Source organism: Psammomys obesus, unplaced genomic scaffold (genome assembly GCF_907164565.1).
Source record: "Psammomys obesus unplaced genomic scaffold, mPsaObe1.curated_primary_1811, whole genome shotgun sequence".
Lineage (NCBI taxonomy): Eukaryota > Metazoa > Chordata > Mammalia > Rodentia > Muridae > Psammomys > Psammomys obesus.
The window spans coordinates 31,854,059-31,867,168 of NW_026585644.1; the positions used below are offsets into that span (position 1 = coordinate 31,854,059).

General features: G+C 37.9%; 1 protein-coding gene across 4 annotated transcripts in view; it reads right to left on the reverse strand.

Moving 5' to 3' along the window:
- Atad2b (ATPase family AAA domain containing 2B) overlaps nucleotides 1–13,110 on the reverse strand; it is a 135,180-nt gene that overhangs the window by 110,897 nt on the left and 11,173 nt on the right. For all 4 annotated transcript variants that reach the window (XM_055626044.1, XM_055626059.1, XM_055626052.1 and 1 more), the window contains exons 2-4: nucleotides 4,095–4,246; nucleotides 2,142–2,191; nucleotides 1,386–1,539 (exon numbers count right to left, since the gene is read on the reverse strand). In XM_055626044.1, coding sequence (XP_055482019.1) covers nucleotides 1,386–1,539; nucleotides 2,142–2,191; nucleotides 4,095–4,246 — 356 coding nt within the window. The remainder of the gene's footprint in view (nucleotides 1–1,385; nucleotides 1,540–2,141; nucleotides 2,192–4,094; nucleotides 4,247–13,110) is intronic.

Consider the following 13,110-nt stretch of genomic DNA (forward strand, 5'->3'; position numbering starts at 1 on the left):
AGAAAGAAAGAAAGAAAGAAAGAAAGAAAGAAAGAAAGAAAGAAAGAAAGAAAGAGAAAAGAAAGACTGGCCAACATCAAAAAAATGTTCATCATCGCTAACAAGTAGAAAAATGCAAAATCAAAACAACTTTGAGACTTCATCTTACCCCAGACAGAATGGCAACGACCAACAAAACATTACAAATGCTGGAGTGGGAGTGAAGAAAAGCAACTCTCACTCAATATTTTGGGATTGCAAACTGGTCTAGCCACTTTGGACATCAGTGTAGAGAATTCTCAAAAAAGCTAAAAATATATCTACCATGATCAAGCTATATCACACCTTGACATATGCTCAACAGACCCAGCATCCTACTCCACAGATCCTTGCTCAGCAATGTTCATTGCTGCTCTATTCACAATGAAGAAATGCAAGTAAGGAATGGATAAGACTGTGGTACATACACACATAAAATAATATGTTGCTATAAATTAAATTCCTTGTCTTTATTTGACATTCTGTTATAGCCACAGAAAAAGGACTAAAGCAATGCATAATGTATAATGAAAAATAGTTTCATGGATGTTTTAGATGCTGAGTTGATAGTCAGAGGCTAGGTTCCTCAATCACACAGATACAGGCCCAAAACACCAATTTATTATCTTGGTGAAGTTATAGTTCACTGCATATCAATAAGAGAATTTAATATTGTTTAAAAACAATATTGTTTGAAAGCCAAGTGGTGGTGGCACACGCCTTTAATCCCAGGACTCTGGAGGCAGAGATGGGCAGATCTCTAAGTTTAAGGCCAGCCAGGTCAACAAAACAAGTTCCAGGACAGCCAGAGCTACACAGGAAAACCGGTCTAGAGTGAAAATTTAAAAAAACAAGACATGATGGTACATGCCTGTGATTTCAGCACTCAGGAAGTTGAAGTAAGTTCAAGGCCAACCTAGGACTACATAAAAAAAACCCTTGTCCCACTCTACCTCATCCCCTATAAAAAGCAAGGCCTGAGAAGATGGCTCAATGGATAAAGTCCTTGCTATGCAACATGTAGACCTAAGTTCAAGTAAAAAAATGGCAATGGCACCCATGTAAACAAAATATGGGGTGGGAGGATAGCAACATGTGTAAACAGGGAGGTAGAGAAAGGGAGATCCCTGGAGCCAGTGGTCAGCCAATCCAGCCAATTGGTTTGCTCCAGGTTCAGTGAGAGATCCTGTCTCAAAAATTAAAGCAATTGAGTGAACACTCCACGTCTGTTCTCCAATGGCCCATACCTCTCGATACACATTCAAACAGATGTACACACACACACACACACACATATACAAATGCACACACAGAAACAGCTTAAAATTAAAAAATTAAATGAAATTGCTTAATGCAGAAATACATACCTATTTACTAGTTGATCAAATAATAAACTTTGATTCACACTTTCAAATCTGTTTTTCCTGGACCGACAACTTTTTCTGACTTCCATGTCACCATTTATACATGAAAGATCGCCATCTCCTTTCTTTTCCCCTCGAAGGGGATGGCTTCGAAGGGCTGCAAGACAAACAGCTTCATTTCAAAGTGCAGAGTACAGAAAAATAGGGGGAAAAAATCAAAACCTTAAAAAGCTACAGTAACTAAATATAACCTCTTAAATGGCTTTAATATTAAACAATCAAGGTTCTCAATTTTAATATTTTTGCTATAAATGAAATTTAGTCATTTCCAACTATGTGCTGAGAACACTATTAAATCACTCTAAGGGGTTAAAATGTATGGCTCAGACGTAGGAAACTTTTAGGTCATGCCGGGGCACAGTTCAATCCCCAGTAGAGAAGAGAAAAAAAAAAAAAGATTAAATAAAAACAAAACTAAATGACTACCTTTTAATCTACTTTCATGCTTAAACTAACACCACTGTAAGAATTTCAGGGGGCTAGAGAGATGGCTCAAAGGTTAAGAGCTTTGACTGCTCTTCCAGAGGTCCTAAGTTCAATTCCCAGCAATCAATATAATGAGCATCCATCTATAATGAGATCTGGTGCCTTCTTCTGACATACAGGTGTACATGCAAACAGGATATTGTATACATAATAAATAAATCTTTTTTAAAAAAGAATTTCAATATTAACCAGTTTTCCCAGCAGTATACTCACACAAGCTACTATGTCCGTTTGGTAATGTAGCACCAGGCTGAGAAGTTAACCTAGAATACAAATATATTTAATAAACAAGCATATCAATATTTGTTTAGATATGGAAGAAATAAATAATACTGTCATTATCCATCTTTAAAACATTAACATATTTTCCACAAAATTATATGTTTTACTTTGATACCATATCAATATAAATATACTAGCTAAGAGTCATTTTATTATTTCAAGAGAAACTTTAATAACAAATTATAAACTGAAATAATTTTGTTGTCAACTGTACCAATTCAAATCCTATTAAAAGATTAAGGTTAAGTAGCATTAATTTAACCAAGACCATAAGGAGTCATAGCAACAGACAACAACTATAGTCTTTGTTAGAAAATATAATCCAAGCTATGACAAACTTTTTCAAACAATCTGTAAGAGAGGAAAGAATTACTTAAATATCAAAAACATTTGATAATTTTTAAACTATGATGCATCTTCAAATTATTTTAAACATAAAACCTATTCCCCCTTCTCTCTGGAAAACAAATAAAAAGTCTGTCTTAATATATGCTCAAAAGTCAAATTCTACATTTAGCACTTTGTACAGCATATGCATGGTACTCCAGGCATATGGATGCGAGTCTAAAGCAACTGCTGTAATACATGGACTCTATGTTGCTGCTGCACGATGCTTCTCAGGAATGCTCCAAAATCATTCTCAAAATTAACTTAAAACCACAGAAGAATCACTTTTATTACCTCATAAGTACACTTTGGCATTGGCCCCAGCATAACATTGACTCAAGTTTATTTGCAAATTATCAGTTTATTCACAAGTCCTGTTGCCAAAATAAATTTTGGATGGATGTAGTTATAAATGATTAAAATTTTACATCATTAAATTATTCAAAACAGTAAGAAGTAATCTTAAAATCATTCCACAGATAGATATATGATAGATGGATGGATGGATGGATGGATGGATGGATGGATGGATGGATAGTTTTCTGAACAATGAGAATATCACTGGAGGAAAAAAAAAACACAATATGGTTCTGTTTTGCTTCAAAAGAGACAGTTTACGGCTCCTACTTTGTTGCTAATGAAAAATCTGCTTTTAAGAAAGAGGGCTGGAGATGTGCTTAATTCTCAGCATTTATAACCCCTAGCCCAACCCCAAACCCAACTACCACTTCCTCACAAGGAGGTGGAGATGAAAGGAAAACAAAACTTTTAAGCAATCCAAGTAACTGACAGTAATAATCATTAGCATATTTCTCTTTATAAAGAAGAGCTGGGCACAATAGCGCACTCTTGTACCCCAGTACTTGGGGATGGGAGCAGAAAAGTCCAGAGTTCAAGGACTGCCTCACTACAAAACAAGTTCTAAGCTAGCCTAGGCTATATGAGACTCTATCAAAAATGAGTAAATATATAGGGCTAGTGAGATGGTTTTGTAGATAAAGCCCTTGCCATCAAGCCTGAGAAGCTAAGTTTGATCCCCAAGATCTACATGATGAAAGAACAGACTCATGCCCTTTAAAGTTGTCCTTTAACCTCCCATGCCCTCATGTACACATACGTATGTAGTGCACTTGTGTACACATATGTATGCTCATAAAATTAAATAAATGCTTTTAAAAGTAGAGCTAAAATAAAACAACTCAGAATTATAAATATGCATGTACATTCAAGACCCATCAAAATCGCTATTCATTTAGTAACAATAGTTTCTGGTACATGTTATATGTCTTTATAAAAAAAAAATACCTATTTGGAAAAATAAAATTACGAAAGTTTAAAATAATAAATCTAATACCAATTATGAATATACATGAGTATTTATAAGACACTTTCATTTTAAAAGAAAATTAACACCATTATCAGCCCTGAATCATAGCAAATAATCCATGAATTCATAAAAGAAAAAAAAACAATAAACAAAAACCAATTAATCCTTACCTGGACTGACCAGTTGGTATGTTCCATTCCTCTCGCTGACCAGTACTTCGTGATTTTGATTTGTCTTTGCAAACAGAATCCGGCTGTTTCAAAGTGCGTTTGGCTGGAGGAGATACGTGGCTATCACTTAAGCTACCATCAACTTCAGCTTTCTAAAAGACATTTAAAAAAAAAACTATGTATTATTCCTATCAAGATTAATATGCTTGGATATGTTTTATTTTAATTTATATATAAGGAATTTGAGCCAGCCTGTAATCACTGTCTCAAAAAAATGAAAAAGCTTATGACTGCTTGGGGTGCATATGTATCTCTCTGTGACTTGATGCCTCATACTTGCCTAAATACTCCAGTATACAAATCCCAAAGCAAGGACACTTTACTATCATGGAACCTTCCAATTTAGAAAAACATAACACATAGCCAATCCATTCAAATTTTCCAAGTTCCTCCACAATATCTCTTTCAAGTCCAAGATCCTATCCCAGAGCTCATTGTATTTAGTAGTCAGATCTTCTCTCTCACTTTTCAGCAAAGCCTCGATCTTTAATTTTCTTTAACAACCTTGACTGTAAGAATACAGTTTTCAGCCTAGCATGACCTGTGATCCCACCTAAGCAGCTGAAGCAAAATGGATTAGCTCAAATGTGAAAACACCCAGAATTACATAAATTAAGTTCTAGAGCTATGCCACAAGATCTGTCTCCAAAAACCGTTAGAAATAAATGGGAAGGTAGCACGGGGATGAAGGGAAACAGGGGAAGAACAAATATGTATCAGCTTCCATTTGCTAAACCAATCCTTCAGTCTGGGTCTAGACAAATTTCCTCATAATCTGATTTAGGCCACACATTTTAGAAAGAATGTATGAAATATGTTATGTACCCTACACTCACCCTTACCCCATCACTTGACCATAATCACCAGGTCAAGCTGGGATCTGTCAGGTTCTTCCCAACTGTTTTACTACATAATATTCTGATAACTTAGCAATATCCTGACTCTGAAGCAAACCTTCCCCCAGAACCTCTCTGTGACAGTGACTCTTATCTACCTGCATCACTCTTTCTACATTTCTAGTTGGCATTCTGCTTTAAGGGGAAATGTTCTCCTACCCTACTAATTTACTAATTTCTAACCTATATGGTTAGAAATTCATGGGACTATATGACCCATGGATTCGCTATGCTACAAATCGTAACACTGTACTCTTATTTTGTTGCTTAAATTATGCAAGATATGGCCAACAGAAGCTCCTTAAAAAGTGGGTCCTGGGGGCTGGAGAGGTGGCTCAGCGGTTAAAAGCACTGGCTGCTCTTCCACAGGATCCAGGTTCAATTCCCAGCACCCACATGGCAGCTTACAACTGTCTCTAACTCCAGTTCCAGGGGATCTAACACCCTCACACATACATACAGACAGAACACCAGCACACATTAAATAAATAAGTAAATCCTTAAAAAAGAAAAACCTAAATAAAAAATTTTAAAACTTGTCATTATTAAAAGAAAAAAAGTGGGTCCTGTATCTTTTGTCACACCCCATCATCTTGAATACTTTTTTACAGAATGCTCAGGACTCATTTTGTACTCTCCTTTCTGGCTCTATAAATAATCATTTCTGCAAGGATCCCTGGTTCCTTTTGGCAAAAGATGGTATTTAAAAACCAAGAACTAGTACTAATTGTGCTTGCTGTAACTGAGAGTTTCACTATTAGTAAGCCCTCTCAAAACAGAAAACCACAAGCCGGGAGTGGTGGTGCATGCCTGTAATTCCAGCACTTAAGGAGGCAGAGACAGCCAGAGAAAGAACAACAAACATGTAAACACAAACATGTAATATCTACTTCTAAAATATAAATAAAAGACATGGAGTTATCACTGTACTGCTCATTTCTCTCCCACATCTTAATTCCACCCTTTCTAAGCACAAGAGGCTGCTTAGACCAAGGGCAGCCTGAGAAACATCGGGAGACCCTGTCTCAAAGAAAACAAAAATTCTTTAGAAAACCTAATTGTTTTCTTTTATGCTATACATTTGAGAAAAATGCATAAAAATTATCCAACTTGTAAATACACATTTTTATATTTTCCCAAAGCAAGATGTCTGTACTGTACTCGTGAAAATACAGTTATTAGGAGCTGAGACTGTAGTGGTAGTGCTTTGTACCCATAAAGTAATACCAAGAAAAAAAGTTACTAGAAAATATGTGATTAAAGGTGTGTATGTACATTCTAAAGACATCCATTTAATAGGACAGTTTTCTCTAGAACTATATAAAGCAAGCTTGCCTCAAACTCACAAAGATCTGCCTGCCTTTACCATCCAAGCGCTGGAATTCAAGGTGTGTGTTACCCCACCTAAATGCCATGAACATTTTTTCTTTTAAGAAAATTATAATTCATTTTTCAACATTCTTCTTTCCCTTTCCTCCCTCCAAACCGTCCCATATACCCCTCCCTTCACTCCTTGAAATTCATGGCCTCTTTTCTTGTTAGTGCATGCATAATATATATGTATCTACATACATATTTATTCCTAACTACAACCTACTCACTCCTTATAATGTTACCTGTATATATGTTTACAGAGCTGACCATTTGGCATTGACAACAAATTGGTGTGCTCTTCCCTAGGGAAGACCCTCTCCTACTCCTACCTTTACTCAGGTGTGTATAGTTCTTTGTGTAAGGTTCAGCTCTTGCTTGGACAGTCATGTTGGTGAGACTTTATGGGTGTAGCCTCTGACATTACTAGAAGACACAGTCTCACAGCAAACCCCCTGATCCTCTGGCTCTTAAAATCTGTCCACCTCCTATTCCACAATGTTCCCTGAGCCTTTAGTGGAGGAGAGTTTTACAGATGTATCCTTTGGGACTGGGCTCCAAAACTCTGGGTTTCAATTGATTTCATCTGGTAGTGATCTCCATCTGCTGCAGAGTACTAGTACTGGCAACACACACAAAAAAAGCAATTATAAACTTAAACATAGGAATCAGGCATGGTAGCACATGCCTGAAATCCCAGTACCTGGGCTACAGCAAGAAAACCACAAATTCAAGGCTAGTCTGGGCTACAAAGTGAGACCTTGTCTCAAAAAAACAAAACAAAAAGAGAATGTTTCTTTTTTAAATTGTACAGTTCCTTAGAGTCTTGCTTTCTCTAACCCTATCCTTTAACCCTATCCTTTAAATACTGAGGTTCTGATATAAGTTAACTAGCTAATCCAAGATCATCTAGCTAATAAATTTCCAAAAGAAAAGGAAAAAGAGAAACATCTAGAAACCTTTGACGCCAGCACTGGGGAGGCAGAGCAGAGAGATCTCTGTGAGTCTGAGGCCAACCTGGTCTATGTAGTGAGTTCCAGGACAGCCAGGGTTACATGGTGAAATGTTACCTCTGAAAGGAGGAGAGGAAGGAGAGGAAAGAAGGGAAGGAGAAGAAAGGGAGGAAGGAAGGAAGGAAGGAAGGAAGGAAGGAAGGAAGGAAGGAAGGAAGGAAGGAAGGAAGGAAAAAGGGTACCTAAAACTCAGTCCTTTCACTTCTAAAACAGTTCTATTCTATCTCAGAAACTGCACTCTATCATACTTATGGTCTCCCAAAGAGTAAATGCCTTACAAGTCAATGATTCCTCCAAGACATTCATATATAACAGTGTACTATGAAAACCAACAGCATAGGCATCATCAGCCTGGGAACCATTAGAAACACAGAATCTGAGGCTAAAATGATGGCTACTCTTCAGCTGATCTGGGTTCAATTCCCAGCACGACATGCTGACTCATTACCATCTGTATCTCCAGTTTCAGGAGATCCAACACTCTCTTCTGGTACCTGGACACATGTGATGCACAGATATACATGCAGGCAAAACACCTATACATATAAAATAAAAAATAATTTTTAAAGTTAAAAAAAACCCACAAAATCTGCTGAGCCTAGTGGGTACACACATTTAATCTCAGCACTCAGTAGACAGAGGCAAGTGGCTCTATCTCTATGAGCTTAAAGGCCAGCCTAGCCTACATAGGGAATGCCACAAGAGTCAGGGGTACATAAGACCTTGTATCAGAAGTAGGGGAGAAGGAAGAGAAGAGAGAGACAGAGAAACACACTCAGAGAAGCTTACGCTCCATTCTCAGACATTTTTAATCAGAAATTAACAACAACAACAACAACAAAAAAAAAAACTAGTGACTTAAGTGCACATTAGATTTAGGATATATACAATGGCCAAGTGCTTGGTTAGTGATTCATCCCTGTAACAGGGAGAAAACTATTATAGAACATATTTTTAAAGTAATCACTGAGAAGAAATGCTGTATCTTCTAAGCTCAAGTGTATTGTGGTATTGAAACTAATACCTATAAGCTGCTTTACCAATTTAGATAGTGCAACTCAGCAACAGTCCTCTTCGCTTCTTTGATACAGGATCTCACTATGTAGCTCTGGTTGGCCTGGAACTCACTGTGTAAACCAGGCTGGCCTCAAACTCAGAGATCTGCCTGCCTCTGCCTCTCTGTCTCTCTCTGTTTCTGTGTATGTATGTCTCTGTCTCTCTCTCTCTTTCTTTGCCTCTGTCTCCTCTGCATCTGCCTCTCTCTCTCTCTCTCTGCCTCCTCTGCCTTTGCCTCTCTTTCTCTGCCTCTCTCTCTCTGCTTCTCCCTCTCTCCTGCTTCCTGTCTCTCTCTGCCTCTCTGCTGCCTTGCTCTCTGCCTCCCTCTGTCTCTCTTTGCCTCTCTCTCTCTGCTTCTCCCTCTCTCCTGCCTCCCTCTGCCTCTCTGCTGCCTCTCTGCCTCTCTCCCTCCTCTCTGCCCCTGCCCTCCATGTGCTGGGAGTACACCATCACATGCTGCCACCATTATTCCTTCTAATCAAATCCTATCACTCACTGTTTAAGACTCTTTGTTTTTATTTTTGTTTTGTTTGTTTTCATTAAATCTTCCTAGAAAAATTCTAACCTAAATTACTGAATCGTCCTAATGTCTGCACCATTTATACATCATTATTTCACAATTATTTCAAGCTTATTTAACCAAGTTCTTTACCTACAAGTGTTAAAGTGTTCCAAACAAAACTCTGAAGACAAGTACTATGTACTAAGAAATTAAATATACAAAAAAAAGGTAAATTTTTTGATATCTAGTAATTTTTAAGTACTATGTCCATATAATTTTCTAAATTATCAATAAGTGAGCTTTTATATTTGTAATTGGTTATTCTTGTATTTTGGTAGACCTTCTAGTTCCACCTTTAAGAAGCTTTAGGCCAGGTGTAGCGACATATGCCTTTAATCCCACCACTCTGGAGACAGAGGCAGGGGAAGCTGCAGTAGGGATGTACTGCATGAGAGAAGAATAAAAAAATAATAATAAAGAAATGATCCTGTACATGAAAAAAGAAAAAAAGAAGAATTTTGGGCCAGGCATGGTGGTTCATGCCTTTCATCCAAACACTCAAGAGGCAAAGGTAGGCAGATCTCTTGAGTTGGAGGCTAGCCTGGTCTACAGAGTGACTCCTGGGATACACAGAGAAACAAAACAAAGAAACAAGTAAAAGCTTCTCTCAAACTGCTGTCCAAATACCATCTGCATCAGAACATGCCTGTATGTATTAGTCATCATAAGCTACAACCTGCTGAACTAGAATCTCTGGAGGTGGAGTAAGTCCAACAAGGGCCTTTAAATGGTGCTTAGTATGCAAGTTTGAAGGCTTCAGGTAAATAACACAGTTCAAGTATCATCTGGGCACAGCATCCTAACTGATGCACTAGACCTCTGTACTCCCTTCTTTTACCATGAAAGGGTTTCAACATAAACATAATAAAGACCAGACCTCAGTATAAACAGTATTACAAAAGGTTTCCTCCTTCCAAAAGAATCTAAGGATTTCGGTAATACAAATAACCAGAAGTAAATGGGTACAAAATAATTATTTTAACACCATTTAATTATCTTCAAGGTTTGGGAAAGCTTTTATCTACAAACCCGATAGTAACAATGTACCTTTAATAGGCTGATCATAATGCTCAACCTTAGCTTCTTCATCTTCAAAGCACTTTACTAGCTAATTATAGCCTAACCCTTTGAGGGTAGGTGTTACTAGTTTCACGACAAAGATATTTCAGAGAGATTATGCAATCTACCCACATCCATTTAGCAATCTGTCAGAGTAATTACAATCCATGAGTAGGAAAAGATCTTAGACTAAGAAAATAAATTCAATTTACAAACATTCATTGAAAACCTACTATGTACAGAAGACATTAAGAGCATTAAAAATGACTTACTTGAAATCAATACAATTCATCAGGTTGATAAAGAGTCACAACAGTGATATTAAGTATCGTAACAGCACAAAATTCTCAAAAATGAAAAACCAGAAATAAAAACTAGTAATAGAGACAAAGGTCCCACATTAGATCATAAAGTTTGTGGGAATGAACAGTCTTTTCCAATTTTCTTAATAAGACCACCTTTTAGTCTACCTTTTAAGTGAGGGGGGGACCAGGCATATTCCAGGTCTTATTAGAAAGCTCAAAAATGCAGCTGATCCTTTTTTTTTCCTTTTATTCGTAAAAAAAGAATGCACAGAGGTAGCAGTTACCATGACTGCAGAAAACAAAACTGGGACTGCTTTTTACTTGAAGCCAGCCACTGTCTACCAAGTCCTGAAACGACAGGCACACAAAATGTGCTGAATGTTTCTCAAATGTCCCAAAAGCAATGGTTGGTATACTGTTTCTAAACAATCATTACAAAACATATTTAAGAACAAAAAAGACATGCAAGGGACAGTTGGCTACAAGTTAGAGGAAAATAAAAACTGTCTACAATAACTTAAATGCACTTCTCTCAAACAGAATTTTCTGGACGGTAGTTCTTGTTTTTAATCCTAAAATGGACTATTACCTAAAAATAAAAAAATAGCTCAAGATTGTGGTCCAGGAATATCATGATATAAATTCTAAGTTTGACTTTCAGTAGTAGTGGGCAGTGGAGACAGATACTACACACTGTGAACCGTGACCAAGTAGAGAAAATACCACAGACTTGGAAGTTAGCCTCACTGCAGCACCACCACTATGAATCTGAAACTGTAACGATTGTTAAAAAGAGGAAGGAACATATGGTCTCAAGTGCAGATACTTGGTAGCTTTCATCTTCACTGATTCATTCCTTTCACACCATTTATTAGGTGCCTATTCTTGTTTGATATACTAAAGATTATAATGAATGTGGCAGTCCCTAGATTTCAAGAAAGTTAAAACCTAATTCCTAGGCATTTCAAAACTTAAGTGCCGGGCTGGAGAGATGGCTCAGCGGTTAAGAGCACTGTCTGCTCTTCCAGAGGTCCTGAGTTCAATTCCCAGCAACCACATAGTGGCTCCTAGCCACCTATACTGGGGTCTCATGCCCTCTTCTGGCACGCAGATGTTCACGTAGAACACTCATACATAAAATAAATAATAAATAAAATCTTAAAAAAAAAAAAACTTAAGCGCTGAAACTACTGTACAGTGAGGATAATTTTATTTTGTCTCTTCGTAGTGCAAGTCTGTACAAATTAAAATACAGATCTAGCAAGATGACTCTCAGCAGGAAAAGATGCTTTGCCTATAAGCCTGGTAAACTGAATTTCATCCCCAGGATCCAAATGAAGATAAAAAGAAAGAATGGACTACACAAAATTGTCCTCTGACTTCCATGTAGCACATGTGTCCTGCACTCAACTCACAAACACACACACAATCACAAATAAACATTTTAACTAAAATACAAAAACCTCCAACCCAGTGATTTCACTTTCCCCAAAAGAGAAGAGCGCCATGGTAGTATACAGCACATACCTATAAACCCAGCAACAGAGACAGAGACCTGCTGTTCACCTTCAGTTCAAGGCCAACCTCTTCTACAAAATTCCCCAACAACCAAGAGTACATAGCAAAACCCTGTCTCATAAAAGGGGGCAGGAGACAGAGCAGATATCAAGGTCCACAAGGCTATGAGGTACACCTTCTTAGATGTGGAAGCTAATAAAGTCAGCCCTGTGTAAGCTAAGCGAAGCTGCAAGTACCAGCAAATGGCTGGCCTTATCCAAGTACCCCCAGGATTTTTATGCTGGTCACTCTCCTGGACAGTGCTTAGGAACAGTCAAGACGTTGCTAGCAAGCCTTTCCAGTAACTGCCACAAGTAGAGCTACAAGAGGTAAATCTCAGCCTGTGCTAGGTCAAAACTGGATTGTGGAACATCTACTATCCCATGATCATCCACAGTTCCCATGATCAACCCCCATCATGTAATAAAAATTACATTAAAAAAAAATCACTGGGCTGGGCTGGACAATCATTGGGAGACAGCTTGCTGCAAAAGCATGAGCACCTGAATTCAAATGCCTAGCACCCACATCAAAAAGACAAAAAGCTAGGCATGACTGTACCTGTAATCCCAGTACAGTGGTGGAGGGCAGAGGGGCAGACACAGGAGGATTGCTGGAGCTTGCCTACAACCAGCCTAGCCAAAAAACAATGAGTCAAGATTTACTGAGACCACAGAGGAAGATGATGCAGCCAGCCCTGATGAGACCTGATAGGCTAGGCTCAAATAGAAGAGGAGGAGGACCTCCCCTATCAGGGACTAGAGGAGGGGTATAGGGGAAGAAAAGGGAGGGTAGGTGGGACTGGGAGGAGACAAGGGAGAGGGCTGCAGCAGGGATACAAAGTGAATAATTTGTAATAAATAAATAAATATTTTTTAAAAGAATCAAAAAAAAAGATTCAGTGAGAGACCCTGTCTCAAGGAAAGAAAGTGGAGAAGTAGAGAGTGGCAGAGGGACACATAATGTCCTCTCTGACCTACTCATATGTACACATGGGCGTAGGCAGCTGTGCACACACACACGTGCACACACATAATCCGCGGTCTAGAATACTTTGGAAACAAGAAAAGAAAAAAGTGACTTCAACAAAAAAGAAAGAAAGAAAGAAAGAAAGAAAGAAAGAAAGAAAGAAAGAAA